At 41.6% G+C, this 25,240-nt stretch overlaps 1 protein-coding gene across 1 annotated transcript in view; it reads left to right on the forward strand.

The window, feature by feature from the left end:
- tmem64 (transmembrane protein 64) overlaps positions 1 to 25,240 on the forward strand; it is a 62,290-nt gene that overhangs the window by 15,084 nt on the left and 21,966 nt on the right. Inside the window, 1 exon segment of the mRNA XM_052023810.1 lies at positions 25,165 to 25,240. Within this exon segment, the coding sequence (XP_051879770.1) occupies positions 25,165 to 25,240 (76 nt within the window).

Here is a 25,240-nt window from a genome sequence, read left to right on the forward strand (position 1 = left end):
ACAACATGACAACTAGAAAATCTCAAGGATAGATCACCAGCACCTCGAGGCCATTTAGGAATGGGCAACAAATAATGGCTTTGCCAGTGATGCCCACATCCTAGAAAATGAATCTTAAAAACATCAAAGTCAAAAATGTCCAGATAAGATGCAACAGTTTCTGAGTAATCATTTACCGTTCCTTGGTTACCCCAATTGTCAAGAAGTTGTTGACAGTACTGTAAGTTGGCAGTTAGTTGCCAAAAATTGCTGGCTTGTGTTTATTTTGGGACTGCTCACTGCAGACCTTTGTCCATTCCTGGGCCAAAGCACAGAACTTTGGATGGGAGTTTGAGGTGATTGTCCAGTTATCTTATTGCATTAGTACAGGGATTCCTTGATTTACAGATTTTCACTATAACATTGATTCTTTAGCTGGATGTCCCCAATTCATGAATCTATTTTCACCATTATGAATAACACGTTATTAGGAGTGGGCAGCAAGGAACATGAAGTCTAGGGATCATTAATAATGCCTGTATAATAACAAGGCAATAGTTTCTAATGTGTTTCCATTGTGCATTACTGGTGTACTGCTGAAATAGACTTTACCAGTGCAGCTGTGTCAACAAAGTCAGCACTTTTGTTTTATAATGCAGCATGGATAATACCAATCTTTGACTAAGTTGCACACAAGTTGTAGCAGTAAATGAAATTACCCTTGTAATGCACAGCAGAATCATGAACTCTGGACATTTGCAGCTCTTGCCTTTCAAGATATTTACTGTGATCTAGAAGGGAAAGGAGTGGACAGTAAGTCTGAAACCAGGTTGGAGCGCTTGGAAGTTATCACACAGGCACATTGTGTGGATTCCCATTTTGGAAGGTGCTTCAGAAGAGGTGGGTGTTGGCTCTGTGCTCAACTCCGAGGTGATTTACTGAAGCCAGTGGATTTGCAATTATAAGATCAGTAGGACTTGAATACTAATGTAATGGCTGTTTTTTTTTGGAGAGCAATTCAGTACTTTAGTGAGTTGCCATTGGACAATTCAATGTGGATATTTGTCTCATTGCTGTAATGGGCCCTTATTTGGAAGCTGTGACCTCTAGTTTTAGATTTTACCACATGAGGTTGTGTTCTCTATCAAGCCTCATCAGTATCTTGTTCATTTCACTTGGTTAGTACCCTGAAAGAATAATTTCTTCTATTAACTTAGTTTAAGAACTACTAATTGCAAATAAAATGACATTTCATTATTTCGGATGCATGTCATTTAACAAGCTTGGGGTGGGGGAGGGTGGTGCTTGGGGCCAGCAATAAAACACAACCAGAGCCTTCACTCTCATCAAGATATTGCCCTTTTCAGCTTCTGAGAGACCTTGAAGGAAAAGTTTTCACTGTTGTAACAACCTGAAAAACTTTTGTAGGTTGATATGGGAACTTGACCTGTATAGTTTCTGAGGAGGGAACAATGCAGAAGGGACATGATGATCGTGCATCAAAAGCAGCACAGGGTCCACTGGATCTCGTTTTGCAGATTATGAACTTTAGCAGTTTGTCATAACCACAGATGAAATAGTGATAAAGTTTGTGTTATGCACTAAATTTTGATATGGTTTTCGATTAGTCTGGAAGTACTTGAATTGTGACATTTCAGTATTCAGTCAGGATTATTCTCCAAGCAAGGTGAAAAGACTGATTTAATTTAAAATAGTTATTAATGGCTCTAGAGCTACTTTGAGTTTTGCCTCACTTACCTTTATTTGGGTGAAAAAAGGAGTTTTAGCTTGCAATATAAACCCAGTAAATGGACATCTCAGAATGGAGGGAATAGCTTTTAATTTAGAGGTTTCTTTTTAGGAAAAAAAAATCCTTTTTGTTTCTTCTCCAGAAATGAATTTTGTGGTCTGTTATTGGAAAAGTTCAGATTCCTGTAGGCAGCCTACTTCAACTTTTCTGACATTCTCATTATTTATTGTCCACTTGTAACAACTTTGAATTGTCTGCATTTTCAATTGTGTTTTCCAGCCCTTATCTTTTAAATACACATTGTAGTTTCTATTTTGATTTTAAATATATGCAACTTTGACTTTACACAGAAATCAAAGATGGAGACTTGATACTCTTAAACAAATGTAATTAAATCAATTTATTTGAAGTTTCTCTGTCATTTCGATATTTATATAATGCTGGTGATCTCTCGTAAGGCACTTCCTTTGAAGCATAATGCCTTGCTTTGACTGATAAGTTAAGACATGGTGAGGCGTGGAGGCAGAAGCCTCTTTGCTTTCCAGTAAAGTGCTATGAAGCACACCAATTGGATAGAAGAGCCTAGAAATGCTGCATATTGTTGTTTCTTTCAGAACACTGCAACTGGAGTGAAATACAGTAACAAACAGTCTATTGGAGCATCCCTACAGGTAGAGCAATATCTGTGTGTGTGGTGGGGGGGGGGGGGGTGGCAGAAGGAATTGTTGACGTTTTGGGTTGAACCCCTGCATCAGGACTCTGTTACTCCAGATTCCAGCATCTGCAGTCTCCTGCGTCTCTGAAGTACAATCATTTTTGGGTCATTTTGCATCACTCTGGAAATTTGACCGGGTGCTGTGCAGCACAAATTGGGAAATTGTCAATCCCTGATCCTTTGGAGCATTGCTGGGAAAATTAGTCCATGTTGTTTATGAGCTTCTGTCTTTGGTTACTTTCTGGGACAGCTTGGTTTTATTCACACTGCTCTGGACAGGGACTCTACTATGGTAAATCATAATATTTACCTCCTGTCCTTCACTGCCCAATGCTTCTTTTCCCCTTATGGATCCCCTCTCTACTTGCTGATCTCCAGTGACCAAACCCCCTTTCCTCCACCAAACATCCTGGATCCATGCTGAACTCAGACACCGTATCGTCCTGATGGAAGGAGAACATGAAATGGTCATGAGTGTATGCCAGTTTCTAGGGCTAGTATTCTCATTAATGTTCAACTAACTATAATAGGCCTCTGCACTTATTCATACAGTGCTCACTTGAATATGTGAGTGCACAATTAAAGATTTTGATTTTACAAAGCAGCATGTCTGGGCAGAGCATTTGGTGGTTATGTAGCACATGTGGCAACAGACTGAGCTGATGAATTAAGGCCATTTCACAAAATGTACTGAGCATATCACCAAGGGGATCAAAGTTCAGGATGTTTTTTTTGTATAGTGCAAACAGGCAGCTGTTAGAAAACACGGGTAATTAAACTCAACAGTGTGAGAGTGAAGAAGGAATTTGAATTATTGGCCCATGTCCTGATTCATTTATTTCCTTAGAATATAGAAAAAGTATGGTATTTGCACTTTGGATTTCTAATTTCACATTAACATTAGTAAAACACAGACACTGATCGCTATCACATTGCAGTGTTTTTGAAGCCTGTTGTGTGTTAATTGACTTCAACGTTTCTTGCATTACAAGAGTGATTAGACTTCAAAACAAACTTCTTTGCCCGTAAAGTCCTTTAAAATCCTGAGGTCATGAAAGATGATGTGTAAGTGCATGGCTTGTGCATTTACTTGTTTCTGTGCCCTTTGTGGGGAAACATTGGTATTGGCGTAGATCAGCAATGCAACAGCAAAACATACATCAGGCTATTGTTTATCCATTACAGCTCGACGTTCAACACCATCATCCCCTCAGTACTAATCAACCAGCTTCAAAACCTGGGCCTCTGTACCTCCCTCTGCAACTAGATCCTCTGTTTCCTTGTTGGGAGACCACAGTCAGTGTGGATGGGTAATAACAACATCTTTTCCTCGCTAACAATCAATATAGGCACACCTCAACGATGTGTGCTTAGCTTACTGTTCTACACTGTACAGTCATGACTGTGTGGCTAAGCACAGCTCAAACACCATCTATAAATTAACAGATGACCCCACTGTTGGTAAAATCTCAGATGGCGATAAGGAGGCGTACAGGAGTGAGATCAGCTGATTGTTAAGTCGTGTCGCAACAACCACCTCGCACTTAATATCAGCAAGACCAAGGAATTGATTGTGGACTTCAGGAGAACACACACCAGTCCTTATTGAGGGGTCAGCAGTAGAAAGGGTGAGCAGCTTCAATTTCCTGGACGTCAGCATCTGGGAGGATCTACCCTGGGCCCAACACATTGACGCAATCACTAAGAAGGCATGCCAGTGGCTCCACTTCATTAGGAATTTGAGGATTTGGTATGTCACCAAAGACTCTTGCAAATTTCTATAGATACATGGTGGAGAGCATTCTGACTGCTTGCATCACAGCCTGGTATGGAGGCTCCAATGCACAGGATCGCAAAAGGCTGCCGAGAATTGTAGACTAAGCCAGCTCCATCAATGGCACAACTCTCCCCACCATTGAGGACATCTTCAAGAGGCAGTGCCTCAAGAAGGCGGCATCCATCACTGAGGACCCTTGCCATCCGGGATGTGCCCTCTTCTTGTTACTACCATCAGGAAGGAAATACAAGAGCCTGAAGACCCACACTTGACAATTTAGGAACAGCTTCTTCCTCTCTGTCATCAGGTTTCTGAATAGTCCATGAACACTACTTCATTATTCCAATTTTGTGCACTATTTATTTTGTAATTGATAGTAATTATGTCTTTGCAGTGTACTGCTGCCACAAAACAACAAATTTTGTAATAAACCTGATTTTGATCTGAGGTATCAGGATTTTGTTTTTGCTAAGCTTTCCTTCTGGAACTTCTAACACATTTGTGCTCCCTTTTATTTTTGTTCCCTGCAGTAATTTGTAATGTCTCAGAGATCTGTTCATTTCTGTTGGTTTAATGAACACACAGTCATACAGCATGGAAACAGGCCCTTTGGCCCAACTCGTCCGTGATGACTGTGTTGCCCAGCGAGCTAGTCCCTGGAGGGGGATATTGAGGATGTGGAGTTTGCCTATATTTGTATAGGGAGCGCATGACTCAACCTTGCAGCTGATTCAAGGATCTTTGCATTTATACAGCAATCAGGTATTGCCACAGAGGTGGTTACTTTTTAAAGCTGGCACATCATGTTTGTTTCAAACATGGTCAAAATAGCAGCATTCCAAGGTGTCAAATCATTCATGGAATGTGAAAATCAATTGCAAGGCCAGCATTTATTGTCTGTAACCAATTTCCCTGAAACTGAGTGGTTGCTAGGTGTTCTAGAGGGTGGAGTCAACCATGGAGTTGCGTAAACTAGTCTGGGTAAAGATGTGTTGCCCATATTCTGTGGCAACTCTCCAGACAGAATCTGAGGCAGAATATACAGTAAACTTCACTCTCAAACTTTCTTTATTTGTCGCAAAATGGACAAGTATTCTCACTAATAATGCTCAAGACCAAAAAGTTAGTTAGGATATACCTGTACAAGGTAACTAGGTAGATATATGATGTTGAACTATCCAGGTCCGATCTCCTTATTCCAAACATAGGGGCTTCATCTTATCCGTTCTCTTTCGTCCCGGACATAGACGGCAGTCTCTTTATGAAGATTAGTTTCATTGAGGTGTTGTTCCAGTGTGGACTTTCGGTTCCTCCTTGTATCCTTCCTGGAGTGTTTACTTATTTGATGAGTTTAGTCCTTGCTTGATAGGGATGTCATTGATTAGATCAGTTAGTAACTTATAGCTCCAAATGTCATCTTCTGTCTGGTCATTGATTTAATCATTGTTTCTCCAACCGTCTCAGTCTACTGATTTAATCACACATTGCATCTTAACCTTGTGGTTTTCTTTCGCAAGCTGTTTTGAGCAATTTGCTTTGTTACCTTCCCAGCTCCTTTGTGTGTACACACGATGCCTGACTCGTGCTCCCATGAGTCCAGAACTGGGCACTATCCCTTGATCTGCGAATCTATCTTTTGGAAGTCCCTGGATACAAATGAAAGATTTTTTTTCCCTGAAGGCATTAGAGAGCCACATGGGCTTCATGACATGGTAGCTTCATGGTTATGGGTACTAGATTCGTTTAAATCTAAAATGCATTTCTGGATCAGTAGTCTAGATGTCTGGATACCAGTCCAGTAATTTAACCACTTTGCTGGAATGTGATATGTTACTGCATTTAACACTAAGACAGCACTTGACTAATCACTACAGTTTAGCAACGCTATGACCACTTTGATCACTTAGCACTAAAATGGACTTGTTTTGTTCTGGTTATTCTTTCTTGTAAAAATTATGTATAATATTTTTAATTTATGTTTTTTTTCTTGTGAAACAAAGGACTGCAGATGATGGAATATCTAGTTGAAAAACACTATGATGCTGGAGGAACTCAGCAGGCCAGGTAGCATCTGTAGAGAAAAGCAGGCAGTCAACGTTTCAGGTCCGGACCCTTCAGGACTGAAGATAGGCAAAGGGGAAGCCCAATGTATAGGAGGGAAAAGCAGAGCAGTGATAGGTGGACAAAAGAGGGGAGGCAGGGTGCGCATAAGGTGGTGATAGGTGGATACAGGTAAGAGTTAGTGATAGGCAGGTGCGGGGGAGGAGGGGAGAGCAGATCCACTGGGGGATGGGTCAAGGTTAAGGAGGAAAAAAGGGGGGTAGAATAAAGAGGCTAGGAAAGGGAAGAAAAGAGGCATGGGTGGGTGTGGGGTTGTGGGGATTACTTAAAGTGGGAGAATTCAATGTTCATGCCTTTAGGCTGCAAGGTTCCAAGATGGAAAATGTGGTGCTGTTCCTCCAGTTTGCGCTTGGAATTCTCCTGGCAGTGGAGGAGGCCGAGGACTGACGTGTCTGTGGTGCAGTGGGAGGGGGAGTTGAAGTGACTGGCAACGGGGAGATGCAGATCATAGTTAAGGACAGAGGGCAGGTGTTCTGCAAAATGGTCACCAAGTCTGCATTTGATCTCGCCAATGTAGAGGAGGCTACACTTGGAGCACTGAATGCAGTAGATGATATTAGGGGAGGTGCAGGTAAATCTCTGTCTCACCTGAAAGGACTGTTTGGGTCCCTAGGGGCAGGTGTTGCACCAATGGCGGGGGCCGTGAAAAGTCTCCAGAGTGGGAGCGGTATGGATGGGGAGGGAGGAGTGAACTTGGGAGTCGCGGTGAGAGCGCGGTTGCTGTGAAAGGCAGAAAGGTGTGGGGAGGGGAAGATATGCTTGGTGGTGGGGTCCAGCTGGAGATGGTGTGTTGGATATGTAGGCTGGTAGGATGAAATATGTGAGGACAAGAGGAACCCTATCCTGTTGGGTCTGGGAGGGATGGGGGTGAGAGCAGAGGTGTGGGAAATGGCAAAGATGTGGGTGCGAGGTCTCTCAACCACAGTAGAGGGGAAGCCACGGTTAGTAAAGAAGTTGGACATCTTAGATGTCCAGGAGTGGAAAGCCTCATCATAGGGGCGGAGGCAGAGAAATTGAGAAAAAGGGATAGCGTCCTTCCAAGAGATGGGGTGGGAGGAGCTGTAATCGAGGTAGCTGTGGGCGTCAGTGGATTTGTAGAAGATGTTGGTGGATAAGGAATCTCCTGAGATAGAGATGGAAAGATTGAGGAAGGAGAGGGAGGTGTCAAAGATGGTTCAAGAGAATTCGAGAGTGCAACTTCCTCCAATCTACCCCTGAACCATGACCCCACCAAGGACCACCAGGACATTATCTCCTGCTCCCCCCACACCACAGACACCAAAGTGATAGTCCTGCAACCTATGACTTCCCACTTCTATCTCCTCCCCAAAATCTACAAAATGGACTCTCCTGGCAGACCTATTGTCTCTGCATGCTCTTGCTCCACTGAGCTCGTAACCTCTTACCTGGTCACTGTCCCGTCCCCAGTCCATTCCCTTCCCATCTACGTCCGTGACACATCACACGCTCTCCAACTCTTCCGTAGCTCTAAGTTCTCCGCACAACTTCATCTTCACCATGACGTTCAGTCCCTATATACCTCAATTCCCCATCATGACATCCTCACTGCCCTCCTCTTCTTTCTTGACCAGAGACAGAACCAGTCCTCTTCCACTAATACTCTTCTCTGCTTGACTGAACTTGTCCTCACTCTAAGCAACTTCACTTTCAATTCCTCTCACTCTGTACAGACCAAAGGCATAGTCATAGGCACTTGCATGGGCCCTAGCTATGCCTGCCTCTTCGTTATCTATGTTGAATAGTGTCTGTTCCAAGTCAACTCTGCCCCCATTTCTCAACTCTTTCTCCGCTATATCGACGGCTGCATTGGTGCCGCCTCTTGCACCTGTGCGGAACTCGACAGTTACATAAATTTTGCTGCAAATTTTCACCCTGCTCTTCAATTCATTTGGACTATCTCTGACACCTCTCTCTCCTTCGATCTTTCCATCTCAGGAGATTCCTTATCCACCGATATCTTCTACAAACCCACTGATGCCCACAGCTACCTTGATTACAGCTCCTCCCACGCTGTCTCTTGCAAGGACCCAAACAGACATTTCAAGTGAGACAGAGATTTACCTGCACCTCCCTTAATATCATCTACTGCATTCGGTGCTCCGTGTGGCCTCCTCTACGTTGGTGAGACCAAACGCAGACTAGGCGACCGTTTCGCAGAACACCTGCGCTCCGTCCATAACCGCAATCTGCATCTCTCTGTTGCCAGTCACTTCAACTCCCCCTCCCATTCCATAACAAATATGTCAGTCCTCGGCCTCCTCCACTTTCAGGAGAATTCCAAGCGCAAACTGGAGGAACAGCACCTCATTTTCCATCTTGAAACCTTGCAGCCCAACAGCATGAACATTTGAATTCTCCCACTTTAAGTAATCCCCATAACCCCACACTCACCCCCAACCATGCCTCTTCTTTTATTCCCTTTCCTAGCCTATCTCTTTTTTTCTACCCCTCCTTTTTCCTCCTTGCCTTTGACCCATCCCCCAGTGTGTCTGCTCTCCCCTCCTCACCCACATCTGCCTATCACTATCTCTTAACTGCATTTACCTATCACCACCTTGTGCACTCCCCGCTTTCCCTCTTTTGTCCACCCATCACTGCTCTGCTTTTCCCTCCTATATATTGGGCTTCCCCTTTTCTTATCTTCAGTCCTGAAGAAGGGTCCTGACCCAAAACGTTGACCATCTGCTTTTCTCCATGGAGGTTGCCTGGCCTGCTGAGTTCCTCCAGCATCATAGTGTTTTTCCAATTTTCTTGTGAATGCTGATATGTGCCTATGATGCTGCTGCAAGCAAGTTTTTCATTGCACTTGTGCATATGACAATAAACTCTACTTTGACTGACAAAGTGAGGCCTCTAGGAGCTATAGTAAAAATGAAAACAAAGAAGGGGAGGAGAGTCAACTGGAATCATAAGTAGCACAGAAGATGATGGGCATGGATTTGGAACCCAATCAACCATTCCAAGACATCACTAAGAGTTTTACAGGAGTATCCTAGACCAAATCATCAATTGTTTGATCAGCAATGAGAATGTTTGCAGTGTTAAGTTCCATTCTCAACAGTAATACTATTTGGATCAGTTAACTGCCACACCCCTGCCACCAGCCCCTCTGCCCACTCTGGGATTCACAGTTCACCAGAAACTCGCATGCAGGTCAAACACTGGAAATTCACTCACCTGCTCTGGATGCAGAGGGCTAACTCACTGACCTTCCCTAACCTAAATGAAACCCAGACAAGAAGTGCTTTCCTTCCTAACTTGCCAAAGGCTTCCCACCATGTCAGTCAGAAATGTGAAGGAATATTTTCCACATGCCTGGATATTTGCAGCTCTAACAATATTCAAGTAGCTTGACAGCATCAGGACAAAGCAGCCACATGTTTGCACTGCACCCACCTTAAACATCCACTCCCTCTAACAGTGGTGCAGATGTGGGTAAGAGAAGAGAGAAACAAAGGACTGCAGATGCTGGAATTTAGATGAAAAAAACAAGATGCTGGAGGAACTCAGCAACCCAGACATCATCCATGGAGAAAAACAGTCAATGTTTCAGGTCAGGACCCTTCTTCAAGACTGAAGAAAGGAAAAGGGGAAGTCCAATATAGGGGGGAAAAACAGAGCAGTGATAGGTGGACATAAGAGGGGAGGTGGGGTGGGCACTAGGTGGTGATAGGTAGATGCAGGTAAGAGATAGTGATAGGCAGATGCAGGTGAGGAGGGGAGAGCAGATACACCAGGGGATGGGCCAAAAGTATGGAGGCAGGTGGCATGGGGGGAGGGGAGGAGAAGAAAAGGAGAGGAGATGTGGGTAAGAGTTGTTGATATCCTCCATGAGCTAGAAGGGCAAAGGCAGCAGGTGGATGGGAACACCATCCCATGCACGTTCTCCAAGCCCTCCATCATCCTTGGGGTCAAATTCACTGCCTACAACCTTGACATGGTTGGTTGTGGAGATTTCTGCAGCCTAGTAGACCATGAGCTTTTTGTCCAGGTTAAGATGGAGAGAGAAACAGTTAACATTTCAAACTGCAACTGGAAGAGATTAGATAAGAAATGAGGAAAGGAAAGGAAATTGTGTAAATATGTCGGATTCAGAAACTGTCAAAACGCATACAGAACTGGACAGAAAAAATTCAGACTACAATGGCCATGGACATACATTAGTTCTAAACAGACATCAAAAGACTATGGAACTGCATGCTCTTGGGAAATGCTGGCATTTATTTATTCCTCGACATTTATTCTCAAGAATATTTAAACTTGGCTCAGTAACAGTGAATCCATTCACTTAAAAGGGCAGAAATGCTGTTGAAGAGAAGAATGCATATAAGATAATTTGCACTTTAATTTACCTGTTGTGATAAAAGGTGATGGGCCTGAAATGTTAACCTTGCAAATGAAAACAGACTGGCAAGGTTTAGACTCATCTGATGCTAAGTTCTGATATCTTCCTGTCGTGCTCTATTGCATTATATATCTGAATTATTGGCCTTTATCACAACACCACCAATCTAGTCCCTAACCTTTACTCCATCTTCTATTTGAAAATATCAGGCCTGCCATTTTGGCAGTATGAGTCTTAACAGTTGCAGTTATTTTCATTGACTTTTTACCCTTTGCACTGGCGGAGGCCACAACCTTGCCATCCAGACTGCATCTGTCACTGGGCCGTTGCAGTCTGCGGCAGTCAATACCCTTGCCAACGTGAACTTTCCTTTTGGTTTGCAGTACTTTGGTCTTTTTATCAACATGGATTCCAGGAGGAAAGTAAAAGCAATAAGTGAGTTCCACATTTTGTACCAATTTTGTGTATGACATTTATCCTTCAGCTTTTCTTGATTATTTGGTAGTTTTTGTTGTCATTTTTCTAAAAAAAAACACAAAAACATGGAAAATGGGAGCAGGAGTAGGCCATTTGATCCTACAGCCTGCTTCACCTCACAGTATGATCAATTGTTGATTATTCACTTCAGTGTCTTGTTCCTGCCATCTCCCCATTTTGCTTTACTTCTTTAAATTTAAGAAATATACGTATCTCCTTACATATTTTTAATGACTTGACCTACTGCCTTCTTTGGTAGAGAATTCCACAAGTTTTCACCCTCTGGGTGAAGAAATTTTATCTGATCTTTGTTTCAAATGGCAAACCCTGGTTCCTGAGGTTGTGACTCCCGGCTCTGGATTCTCCAGCCATCAGGAACATCCTTCCTGCATCTAGTCTGTCTATTTCCATTAGAATTTTGTAGAGTTCTGTGAGCTGCTTTTGTTCTGTTGTTTGCCAGTGAATGTAGGCCTAACCTATCCAATCTCTCATACGTTGGTCCTGCATCTTATGAATCGATCTATTCATACTGTTCAAATATTCGGTTTTCTGGCAAAACTTCATTTTCTTACCTGAATATCTAATTGATTGAGCAAAGGTAATAAGATTTTTTAAGAAAAAAAGGTTTGAAATTCAAGGATCTGCATGTCATGCTGCTAGTGGTGCCATTTACGGCATTATGCCATTCAGATTAGAATGTGCACATGTAAATTAACTGCAAAACTGACACTCAATGATATAAAAGGGTAAATACAATGCTGGAAGGGAAAAGCCATTACAGGTTGTTAAAAACAATTTGCAAGTTCTTATTAGGTTGATTACAGAAAACTAAATTTTGTAACTAAGTTGACACAAACACTGGTGTCATTGTTTTTAAAAGAAGCTACTATGCATTAGTGTTAAATTTAGAATATTTGAATTTGATTGTTTGCTCTTCACATTCATAATGCTATTTTGCTTCCACTATTGAATAGCCCTTCTAGTTCCCAAGAAGAAATTCATGCTCAGCTTTTGATTACCCCCTTTATCATTAGCTTGTCCAAGTGGCTATTGTTTGGGTATAGTGGGGATGGGAGTGGTAGAGTTGGTAGAGGTGGATGGGGAGGCAGAGAGTACTAAGTAAATTTTTGCAATTCCCAAGAGAGCAATGATTTCTGATGTAACTACTTTTGTCAGGAATAATTGCAATTATTCCTTCACCCATCCCCAGGCCTGATGCTTCTAAATATTCAAATCTAGTATTTGGTGAAGCTTTAACAAATTTATATCATTTGAAATATATTTCGACTGCACTAGTTAATCTCCAGTAGCGTGTGTGGACAAAATTTTAAATTTATTGACTGGCACCTGTGCAGAATACCATCACGTCTTGTCCAGTTTTGACTGAACCAGGCTTGAACTTAAAATTGTGTTTGTAGCTTAATTTTTAACTTGTGCAAATATTTTAACTTAAATGCAAGCTGTTCTTTCAATCTATTTATTATAGGGCTTTTCAAAATCTGTGATATCTCAAATTGCTTTACAGCCAGTGGTGTAATTTTTGAACAGTAGGCATTATTAATAAACTTCGTTCATAATTCAAAATTTGTGCTCCAGCAGCAGGAAGATAATGGCCCTAACTCTGTTTCGGAGATGTTGCTTGATGACTATCTGAACTTGAGCTTCTTATTTGGCAAAAGGGAATGGAGAGATTTCCCTTGGTGTTTGAGAATGTCTTTCATCCTTCAATCTGTGCTAAATCATTTGGATATGTCTAATGGAGAGAATATGGATCGTTTTAATCCCTATGTGCCTGTAATGTTTTTCAAATATACCATCTAAAGTCGCTTAACTTGCAATAAATGAAAATCAAAAACATCAGATCTGAGAAATTGAAACAAATTGAACAGAAAATGCTGGAAACATTCAGCAGGTGGAAAGGATGACAGTTAACGTTTTGGGTCTGAGATCCTTTACCAGAACTGGGAAAGAGGAAAAACAAGTTATTTTTTAAGGAGGAAAGGGATGTGTAGGGGAAAGGAAATATCTCTAATAGGGTGAAACCAAACGGTTTAAAGGGCTGTGTTGCCAGCGCAATAAGCTCCTTTGTGTAATGTTTTGGAAATGATGAGGTTGTGGGACATGTTCAGTAGGCCAGATGATACAAAACAGAAAAACCTGAGCCAAATTGATGCAGGTTGACACAGAGTGAGCTACCTAAAGTTGAAGAATTCAATAATGAGTCCAGAAGGTTGTAAGCTGCTCAGAGAGAAGATAAGGTGCTATTCCTCAAGACTGCAAACAGTCTTGATTGTATCATTGCAGAAGGTCACACACAGAAAGGTCAGAGTTGGAGTGTGATGATGAACTCAAGTTCTGAAACCAAATAGAATCAGGTTTTATTTCAAACTGTGTACTTTTGAGGGACATAAAAACTGAAAGTAGACTCAGGTTTTTATACTTCAATTCTTACATGCATTTTCATCTTTGTTCTCTGCAATGTTGAATATGTAGTGTACACAACGAGAAATATGGAATCTTCTGGCACTTCTAAGTTTTCAGGTATTGAATGAATACAGAAGTCCAAGACGTGCTCTGTGACATATGGCGTTGCCTCTATCACTACGATGTGCGATGAGTTCTTATTGAAGATCAACAAGGCCAAGCGAATTGCCTGACCAGTCCAATGGCAGATCAGATCTGGGTTGAGATAGGAGATACCATTGATTTCAATAAGGATTCTAGGCTTGCAGATTTGGAGTCAAAGGGAAAGATGTTTTATTTTACTCAAAATTACTTAAATTTCTAACCAAAATACTTTTAAGTTTTTATCAGTTATATCAGTTTTAAATTTTGAATGTTTCTAAATATTAGACACATATTTAAAAACTCTTAAATTCAGTTGGTGCTCTCCCCCAGGTTCTTTGGGGATGTAACGAGCAGAGGACCACCTGTGGATGTAGTATATTTGATTTTGTCAACTCTTCTCTTACAAGGTTACGTTATTGAGGAAAGTGTGTTAGCATGGATTGAAGATTAAATATCTGATAGTCTGAATAAAGGATCTTTTTCAGGCTGGAAGGATGTAAGTAATGGGGTGCCTCCGGGATCATTTCTTGGCCCTCAATTATTTACTATTTATACTAATGAACTGGAGGAGGGACAAAGTGTAAGGTTATCCAAGTTTGCTAATGACAAAGATAGGTGGGAAGGCATAATGCAATGATGATATTTGGTCTCTGTAACAGGAATAGATATTGAGTGGATGAAGCTTGGCAAATGGAGTTTAATTCAGGGAAGAAAAAAGTCACCAATTCAGTAAAAGAAATCTAAAGGCAGACTATTATCAACATGGAGAAGGATTGCAGACAAAGTACAGAGGGATCTAGGTGTTCTTGTGTATGAATCCAAAACATTAGCAAGTGGGTGCAGTAAGTGGTTGGGAAGGTAAATAGCATTTTTGTCTTTATTGGAACAAGATTGGACTTCAGAAATGGGGAAGTGTTAAAATTGTACCGGGTACAAGTAAGGCTGCACCTGTGGTACTGGGTACAGTGTTGGTCCCTTTAATAGAGGTTATACTGGCATTGGATGCAATCCAAAAGAGATTCACTAGGCTAGTTCCTGGGTTGAAAAGGTTGTCCACTCGTGAGTGACTAAAGAAAATAGATTTGTATTCTTTGAAGTTTAGAAGAATGAGAGAGATCTTATTGAAACACATAAGATCCTGAGCTGGCATATCAAGGTAGATTTTGAGATGTTACCTTGGCACGAGAATCTCGAATGAGGGGACGTGGTTACGAGATTGGGGCGGTCATTTAAAACTGAGTTGCAAAGGATTAGCTTCTTGCAGAAGGCGATGAACCTTCTTGGAATTCTTTACCCTGGTGTGTTTCGGAGGAGAGAGCAATGTGGGTATTTAAAGAGGAAGTGGATAAATTTTTGAAAGATCAGGGAATAGGGGACTCTGGGGAACTGGCGCAGAAGAGGAAGTGAGCCCAGGGACATATTATCCACAATTGTGTTGAAGAGCAGGCTTAGCTTATTCCTGCTCCTATTTTCTTATGTTCTAAATTCATTCATGAAAGTTTAAAATCTTTTGTCTCATCATAGGAGTTGCTGTTTAATATAAGTATTTTTGATATGTAAGTAGCAGAATAATGTTTTTCTGAATTATTATTGCTGATGATAATGAAGTTTGGTTGCTTTGACTTGTTGTTATCTCGCTTTTGAAGACCTACTTGGATCTTTTTTACACTGAAATATTTTTGCCAGCCAGTTTTGCACAGCATTCTACTTGGAGGGTATATGTACTATTACTGTTGGGAGGTCATAATACTTAGTTACGTTCTAGGAGAGCGTATGCACTTGATTTCAATGTCAACAATGACAGATTCCACAGTCAGGTATTTTAACTAGTCTATGGCAATTGTTTGGAATATGCTAGAATTGGATCTTTGTACTGTCCACTTTGAAGTTGACAGAATAAATCGTGTCAAGGAGATGAATAAGGGGTTTGAGATTTGTTCAGAGGTTAACATGATTATTCTTATATACACCTTGTAAAAAGAATATCTTTTTTATTTGCAGAATTTGTTTGGCCATACTTGCCTTTTAGGAGGCATTTCTTATTTACATATGGTTAAAGGTCATCAGCATGAAATGATGTAAGGGTTTGGGGAGTCTGGCCATACTTAATATGTGTATTGAAGCGCAGCTGGAATTTACCAAAGGAAGTCCATAGCTCATTAGCATTAAACGTTGCTAACCTGCTTATTCAAGTTCAAGTTTATTGTCATGGGAATATGTACCCAGGGTGTAAATGCCTTGAAAATTAGCTTTTTGGAGCAGTAACATAGGAGTACTCCAGGGACTTTGCCTCATTTCTGACTTGGCTTTGGTTTCCAAAAGTCCATTGTTGTTGTTTGTGTTTTTAAGTAAATTTATTATTTGATTACCCTTTTAAAACAAAATCTACTTTGACTGTTTTTTACACGTCTCTGTTTAAAACACTTGATAGCACAAGTTATCAAAAAGGCCATCTAGGATTCTGGAGATGAGCCTCAGGATCTGATTACTGAGGCCAAGGCATGCACTGCAAGTGGATTGCTCTGCTTTACAACACAGCAGTGAGAGCTGGAACTTGATCAGAACAGCATAGCCGAATAGTGGGGTAAGGAAGGAATGGTGGGAGCAGGGATCACCAGGAGTGGGCCAGCGATTCACAACACTTTAATGGTGTTTCCATTGGTTGGAAATGTAATTTCAGCCATTTTACTGTTAACAGCCTAGTCATGGTTCGTGGCTCAGCATGGCTAAGCTTGTGTCCTTGAACCTGGCATCCAGATAGTACAAAAAAAGATGGTTAATAATGCTTTACAAGAGAAATGGTGTCACTGTCCTCGGGTCAGTGACCTTTCACAAAATTTTTAAGTTCTAGAGAGAAGTGGAGGACAAGAAGGGAGGGGCGTTGGTGGAGTGTGTACGGGGTAGAAGCAACAAAAGGGAAACAAAATTGCTGATCCTGGAATCTGAAACAAAAACATGCTGCTTGACTGGCTGAGTTCTTCCAGCATCTTTAGAAAGAGAAATCAGTTAACTTTTCAGATCAGCGGTTATTCCTCGGAACTCAAAAGGGACAGTGTTTGATAGGATAGAGGGCAGGATAGATTAAATGTGAAAGGTAAAAAATGAGTTGGTAATTGGATGTAAAGGCATAAAAGTTAAATCTTAGACACATGAATGATAGAAAAATGGGGAGCTATGTGGAAGGCAGGAGTTAGATAGGATCTTCGAGCAGGATAAAATGTTGGCACAACATTGTGGGCCGAAGGGCCTGTACTGTGCTGTAGTGTTCTGTGTTTTTAGGTGTTAATAGAGTTGGCTGAATTATCTGATGTTGTCGAACTAGAGTCCAGGTTTGCCCTAGTCAAAAGATGACATATTATTCTTCAAGCTTGCATTGGGCTGCTTCATTAACTTTGAGATTTTTTATTTTGGGATGTTAAGGGAATCATGAAATATGGGGTGCAGGTAATCCTCCCTCATACCTTTTTATTATCTTTGTTCAGCCCTGAATCCATCAGTATGGTGAGGCTAACCAAGATTCAGTGCAATACAATTCTTTATAAAAAGTTTACTAAAACTAAATAACTAGTCAAGTAATGCATAACACTACAAATAGTTCAAGAAAAAATAGTAATAAAAACTGCAAAGAATTGTGTGATTATAGTATATATAGGAAATGCTACAGACTATAATAAAATACCACGCACTGTTGTAGCTTTTGTATTCTAACAATCTTGCACAACTTTCAACTTCAACTCCCATGTAATTAGCTCTAACTGCAATTCTCTGCACGACTTGTGACAGTGATCAAACAAAGTAGTTTGCCCTAAATTGTAAGGTTGATTGAACCTGTCCATGGGGTTCTCACAACTTGTCCCTGAAGCCCCTCCTTTATAATAGAAAGAATTATGCCATCATAATTGACTGACATAACCCTCATTTAATGGCCCTTCCATGGCCTGTTTATTCTGTAAATACATGCGTTTTAACCCAGTTGGTCAATTGATTTTGTGTCATCAGTTTTCAGTTGCTATGGTTGGGAAAGCTCTGAGATTAGTTGTTTTCACTCTTCAGAAATTCTGAAGATAGTCTGTGGAGTCTCTGGAGAAATGGATGATGTAAATTGTGTCCTTGGTTTAATCTTATGTAAGAAACTCACTTTTATGCAGACTCTTCAGCTTGAAACCTGATTTTTAAAAGGTCCAGTGATGTCCCATTGGTCAATCAGGAACTAAGGTACCTGTCTGTGGGGCTTAGTACTAGAAAATGGTGCTGGGATAAAAGATCCACCATGATTTTGTGGAATGACAGAGCCAAATACCCTTCTCTTTTCTTTGCTTTTTACTGTGACCGAAAATGTTCAACAAACTGCCTACCTAATCCCTAAGCTGAAAGTGTTCTAAGTTTCTTAGCATATGTCAGTTATACATCTGATATCACTAGTGGAAGCTACTTGAATCATTACAGCTACACAGAAGATGAAATTTTGTCTTTTCTTGCATGGTAATTCCTATGTTCCATTGAGTCTTTTATTATATTAACTTCAGAAACCACATAATAGATGGCAACAAGCATTTCATCCCTGCAGTAAAAAAAAACAAGATGCTGGAGGCATTCAGTAGGTCAGGCAGCATCCATGGAGAAAAGCAGATGGTCAACGTTTCGGGTCAGAACTGAAGATAGGAAAAGGGAAGCCCAATATATAGGAGGGTAAGATAGAGCAGTGATAGGTGGACAAAAGAGGGGAGGTGGGGTGAGCACAAGGTGGAGATAGGTAGATGCAGGTAAGAGATGGTGATAGTCAGATGTGGGGAGGAGGGGAGAGCAGATCACTGGGGATGGGTCACAGGTATGGAGGCAGGTGCCGCATGGGGGGAGGGGAGGAAACAAAAAGCAAGGAGGGAAAAAAAAGAGAGAGGCTGGGAAAGGAAAGAAAAGGCATGGGGGGGGGGGTGGAGTTTTGGCTTACTTAAAGTGGGAGAATTCAATGTTCATGCCATTAGGGCTGTAAGGTCCCAAGATGGAAAATGAGGTGCTGTTTCTGCAGTTTGCATTTGGACCTCTGGCAGTGAGGAGGCCGAGGACTGACATATCAGTGACGGAGGGGGAGTTGAAGTGACTGGCAATGGGGAGATGCAGACTGCAGTTACAGATGGAGTGCAGGTGCTCTATGAAACGATCACCTAGTCTGCGTTTGGTGTCGCCAGTGTAGAGGAGGCCACGCTTGAAGCACAGAATGCAGTAGATGATATTATGGGAGGTGAATGTAAATCTGTGTCTCCTGAAAGGGACTGTTTGGGTCCCTGGATGGAGGTTATGTAGGGGCAGGTGTTACACCTATAGCAGGGGCATTGGAAAGTCCCCGGAGTGGGATGAGTGGGGAGGGAGGTGTGAACTAGGGATTCGCAGAGAGAGCAGTTCCTGTGAAAGGCAGAAAGGGGTGGGGAGGGGAAGATATGCTTGGTGGTGGGGTTCTGTTGGAAGTGACGGAGAATGGCGTGTTGCATATGTAGGCTGGTCGGATGAAATGTGAAGACAAGGGGAACCACTTGATTCATATCGTAGCATGAGAGTGGTGATGTAATTCATAGTGCGGACCCTCCCTATTGCAAAATATAGCCTTAATTATTGTTCATACAAATATTAACCCTGAGTCTAATGTACGGTGACAAAATTGCATTGGAACTAAATGCAGTGAACAGTTCTATTATACAATGCAGAAATTTGCACTTTATTCACAATTGTACTAATTGAGTTTATTCAAACAGTCAGTTCCTTGGGTTAAATTATAGCCTGTACAATATAATTCTTCTGACAGTATGCCTTTATGTAATCTTTTAGCTCCATTCATGCTACTCGGGAATTTGAATCCACTGATGCTATGCAATGGCACAAGATTATCAGTTCAAAAATTGCTACCATATGTAATTGAGGCTTCAGTAATGACTAGTAATGCTGTTGGGGAAATCGTCTTCATCCTTTGCATATCAGTTATCCCATGTGAATACCTTTTTCAATTCAAGCGACTTCAGTTCCCTCTTCAACTTAGTTTTGCTGTGAGCATTAACAAGGTGCAAGGGCAATCACTGAATGTTGTTGGCCTTTATCTAAAAATTCAGTGCTTTTCCCATGGTCATCTGTAAGTTGGTTGCTTCAGAGTTAGAGAGAAAAATTATCTACACATTTTTACACTGAATTCAAAAAGAAATATAGTTTATTCTGAAGTACATGGATGTTGAAATCAAGTAAATTTATATATTGTGCACAGGTACCTAACTACATAACTATATTAAATATAATTTTGTATACATATTTATTTTCAGTGCGTATTTTTATTGGTAACTTAAACTATATAATGTCATCCCCCTTATGCATGGAATAATTATATATTTATCTTGGATTTTATTTCTTTTACAAGGAGTGTTATAAAACCTAATTGCAAGGACATAAATGCAAACATCATGATTGCCAGCAATAATAACCCTGGTATAGCAGTTAGTCTGAAATGAAAAATGAAAAATGCTGGAAACACTCAACAGGTTAGGCAGCTTTTTTTTTGAGGAGAGAAATTATTAATGATCAGTGACCTGAAATGTTAATTCTGTTTCTGTCTCCACAGATGCTACCTAACCAACAACTTTCTGATTGTTAATGCATTTTTTATAGATTATCATGTAAAGAGTTCCCAAACTGCTAGAATTTTTTCTACAGTCTCCAGGAACTAAGATTCATTTATCCAGGAGAAAAGTCATAGGGGAGTTAACAATGAGTTAACATGTCCTTAGCCCAAAAATATTGGACTGGGTGTGGATGGGGATGTTGTTGACTGGGATGGGTAGCTGGAGGCAGATAATTTTTTTCTTTCATTCAAGAATGTGGGTTTTCAGGCTGAGCCAGCATTTCATTGCCCTTGAGATAGTGGTGGTGATCTGCTACCCTTGAACTGCTTGCAGTTCTTGAGATGTGGGCATACCCACAATCATGTGGTGGTTTAAGAATATATCCAGCCAAATCTGTAGCCTTGCATCAGGTCTCCAGCATACATAGCTTAATTAGCTTTACCTTTGTTTCAATGTTTAGTGCAGCACAGTGGAAAGGAGTGTGCTTAATTGGGATTTGTGGTGGAAAAAATGTAGCAGCTGTCTAATTTGCGTGTGTGTTGGAGAGGCACTAAGTGCTTTATGAAATGTCACTTAGGCTGAGTTTTTAAAGAGACTAATATCGATCTGTCTGTTTTAGAACACCTGTGCTATGGAATATTCTATTATGCAAGTCTGGAGTCATAAATAATGTTCTTAGTGTTTTTATTCATTGAGTCTAAAAATATTTACAACAGTTGTTATGTTCCAGTCAATTGCAGAAATGGAATGTTTCATGATTCACGTTCATGGTTACATCAATTTCATGCTATTCTTTAGCATTACTTAATAGTAGGCAGCGGCTAGTTTATGTATGAACTCAGATGACAGGGTTATGATTAGAAATGGGGATAGCATCTGATTTTGGTGCCCAATTATGTGTAAATTGATAGCATTCACTGAAAGGCATTTGATAACAGAATTCCTAATTTCCTTTATTTACCCTTTTCCTAATCTGAGGTGTAAACATTTCTTGCATTGCTAATATACAAGGAATCCAACCTGGAATTAATCTTGTTCCACAGGGTCTGTTTCCCAAGAAGTTGCACATCTGCCTCTGGTATTCTGGATATGGTGATTTTTGTTTTGAAGTTCTGAGGTTGAACACTGTTTGGATTGCACTGGTTGTGGAACAATTTGTTTAAGAACCTTTGTTAGATTAACACTTGGGGTAGATGACACCAGTTCGGTTGTAGGGTTGAATCTCCCTGTAAAACTGTGTTGATCTTGAATATTTCCTAAGTACTTGGGTTGTTTTTTGGGAGGGTTTAAGCTAGTTTGCAAGGGGATGGGAACCAGAGGGATAGGTCAGAGGAAGAATTGGATGGGGAAAAGTCAGATCTAACATGTAGAGAGGCTTTGAAGAAGGAGAAGCAGAGTATAGGGTATAAAAGTAGAAAGGGGGATAGGCTAAAGGTGCATTTACTTAAATGCAAGAAGTATCAGGAATAAGGATGATGAGCTGAGAGCCTTGGATAAGTACATGGGACTATGATATTGTGGTTCTTGCAGAGACTTGGCTGTCACCAGGGCAGGAATGGATATTGAATATTCCTGGATTTCAGGGTTTTAAAAGGGATGGGGGGGGAGGTGGAGGTGGAGGAGGAGGAGGGGTGGCGTTACTGCTCAAGGATACTAATACAGCTGCAGAAAGGGTGGATAATGCACAAGGATCCTCTCAAGTCAGTATGGATGGAAGTTAGGAACAAGAAAGGAGCAGTTACTCTACTGGGAGTATTCCATAGGCTCCCTGGTAGCAGCAAGGATACTGAGGAGCAGATTGGGAGGCAGATTTTGGAAAGGTGCAAGAAAAGCAGGGATGTTATCGTGGGAGACTTCAACTTCCCTAATATTGATTGGCACCTGCTTAGTACCAAAGGTTTAGATAGGGCAGAGTTTATTAAGTGTGTCCAGGACAGATTCCTGTCGCAGTATGTTGACAAGCCGACTAGAGGGAATGCCATATTAGATCTAGTATTAGGTAATGAACTGGGTCAGGTGACAGATCTCTCAGTGGGTGAGCATTTGGGGGACAATGACCACCGCTCCCTAACCTTTAGCATTATCATGGAAAAGGATAGGAGCAGAGAGAATGGGAAGTTATTTAATTGGGGAAGGGGCAAATTATGAAGCTATAAGGCTAGAACTTGCGAGAGTAAATTGGGATGATGTTTTTGAAGGGAAATGTACTATGGGGATGTGGTCATTGTTTCAGGGATTCTCTTGCAGGATGTTAGGGGTAAATTTGTCCTGATGAGGCAGAGAAAGAATGACAGTGTGAAGGAACCATGGGTGTGACGAGAGGTGGAACAACTAGTTAGGAGGAAGAAGGCAGCATACATGAGGGTAGCAAGAAAGGAACTTAAGGGGCTGAGGAGAGCAAGAAGGGGACATGAAAAGGCCTTGACGAGTAAGGTTAAGGAAAATCCCAAGGCTTTCTTCACTTATGTGAAGAGCAGAAGGATGACGAGAGTGAGGGTAGGACCGATTAGAGACAAAAGTGGGAAGATGTGCCTGGAAGCTGTGGAAGTGGGTGAGGTTCTCAGTGAATACTTCACTTCAGTATTCACCAAGGAGAGGGGCCTGGATGATGCCTGAGGGCAGTGTGGTAAGGTTAATGTTCTGGAGCATATAGATATCAAGAGAGAGGATGTTGTTGGAGCTGTTAGAAAATATTAGGACAGATAAGTCCCCGGGGCCTGATGGAATATTCCCCAGGCTGCTCTGTGAGGCGAGGGAGGAGAGTGTTGAACCATTGGCTAGGATCTTTGAGTCCTCGTTGTCCACGGGAATGGTACCGGAGGATTGGAGGGTGGCAAATGTTGTCCCCTTATTCAAAAAAGGTAGTAGGGATAGTCCAGGGAATTACAGACCATTGAGCCTTGCATCTGTGGTGGGCAAGCTGTTAGAAAGGATTTTAGAGATAGGATCTATGAGCATTTAGAGAATCATGGACTGATTAGGGACAGCCAGCATGGCTTTGTGAAGGGAAGATCATGTCTCACAAGCCTGATAGGATTCCTTGAGGAGGTGACCAGGAAGATTGATGAGGGTAGTGCAGTAGATGTGGTCTACATGGATTTTAGTAAGGCGTTTGACAAGGTTCCACATAGTAGGCTTCAGAAGGTCAGAGGGCAAGGGATCCAGGGAGGCTTTGCTGTGTGGATTCAGAATTGGCTTGCCTGTAGAAAGCAGAGGGTTGTGGAGGGAGTGTATTCAGATTGGAGGGCTGTGACTAGCCGTGTTCATAAGGATCGGTTCTGGGACCTCTACTTTTTTGTGATATTTCTTAATGACTTGGATGAGGAGGTAGAAGGGTGGGTTAGCAAGTTTGCGACAACACAAAGATTGGTGGTGTTGTGGATAGTGTGGAGGACTGTCGAAGATTGCAGAGGGATATTGATAGGATGCAGTGCTGGCTGAGAATTGGCAGATGGCGTTCAGTCCGGAGAAGTGTGAGGTGGTACACTTTGGAAGGACAAACTCTAAGGCGAAGTACGAGGTTAATGGCAGGAATTCTGGGTAGTGTGGAGGAGCAGAGGGACCTGCGGGTTCATATCCGCAGATCACTGAAAGTTTCCTCACAGGTGGATAGGGTAGTCAAGAAAGCTTATGGGATGTTAGCTTTCATAAGTCGTGGGATCGAGTTTAAGAGCTGCGAGGTAATGATGCAGCTCTACAAAATTTCTGGTTAGACCACGCTTGGAGTACTGTGTCCAGTTCTGGTTGCCTCATTATAGGAAGGATGTGGAAGCGTTGGAAAGGGTGCAGAGGAGATTTACCAGGATGCTGCCTAGTTTGGAGAGTATTGGATTATGAGGAGAGACTAAGAGAGCTTTGGAGAGGAGGAGGATGAGGGGAGACATGATAGAGGTGTACAAAATATTAAGAGGAATAGGTAGAGTAGACAGCCAGCACCTCTTCCTCAGGGCACCGATGCTTAATACAAGAGGGCATGGCTTTAAGGTAATGGGTGGGAGGTTCAAGGGAGATGTCAGAGGGAGATTTTTCACCCAGAGAGTGGTTGGTGCATGGAATGCGCTGCCTGGGTGGTGGTGGAGGCTGATAAGTTGGTCAAGTTCAAGAGACTGTTAGATAAGCATATGGAGGAATTAAAATGGATAGATATGTGGGAGGAAGAGGTTAGATAGTCTTAGGGGTGGTTTGAAGGTCGGCACAACATAGTGGGCTGAAGGGCCTGTATTGTTGCTGTAGTTTTTAAAACTTGTTGACAATTGCACCAACAGTTTCTGATTTTGAAGGCGGTTTGCAGAAGATTCCCAAGATTGAATCCTGAGGTGTAGGGATTGTTTTATGAGGAAACAATTAGACAGGTTATGTCTGTACACATTGAAGTTTAGGAGAGCGAGAGAGAATTTTATTGAAGTATGTAAGATTTTGAGGGAGCTTGACAAGCTGGATGCTCAGAGAGCATGTGCTCCAGCAGAGGAATCCAGAAATAAGGGGCCATGGTTTCACAATACAGGATCACCCATTTAAGATGGAGATGAGGAATTTCTCCTGAACATTGGGAATCTTTGGAATTCTCTACCCCAGAGTCATTGAACATATTCGAGGCTGAGGCATTTATTTTTGAATAGCTGGAAGTCTATGGGAATGGGCAGGAAAATGGAGTTTGCAGCCAAAAATCTGATCAGCCATGATCTTCATGTTTGAGGAGGTCTGAAAGTCCATATAGTTACTCTGGCTTTTCAATGTTCTTATAAATCAACAGTTACATCAAGATTTGTAATTTCTGATTTTCTTAACTAATTTAGTTTTATGGTCCTACAGGTTACCAATTTGTCTCTTCCAAACTACCTTGCCGCATCTTCAGTTGGACTGCTTCCCACTCAGCTTTTGAATTCTT

This window comes from Pristis pectinata, chromosome 9 (assembly GCF_009764475.1).
Source record: "Pristis pectinata isolate sPriPec2 chromosome 9, sPriPec2.1.pri, whole genome shotgun sequence".
Taxonomy (NCBI): Eukaryota; Metazoa; Chordata; class Chondrichthyes; order Rhinopristiformes; family Pristidae; genus Pristis; species Pristis pectinata.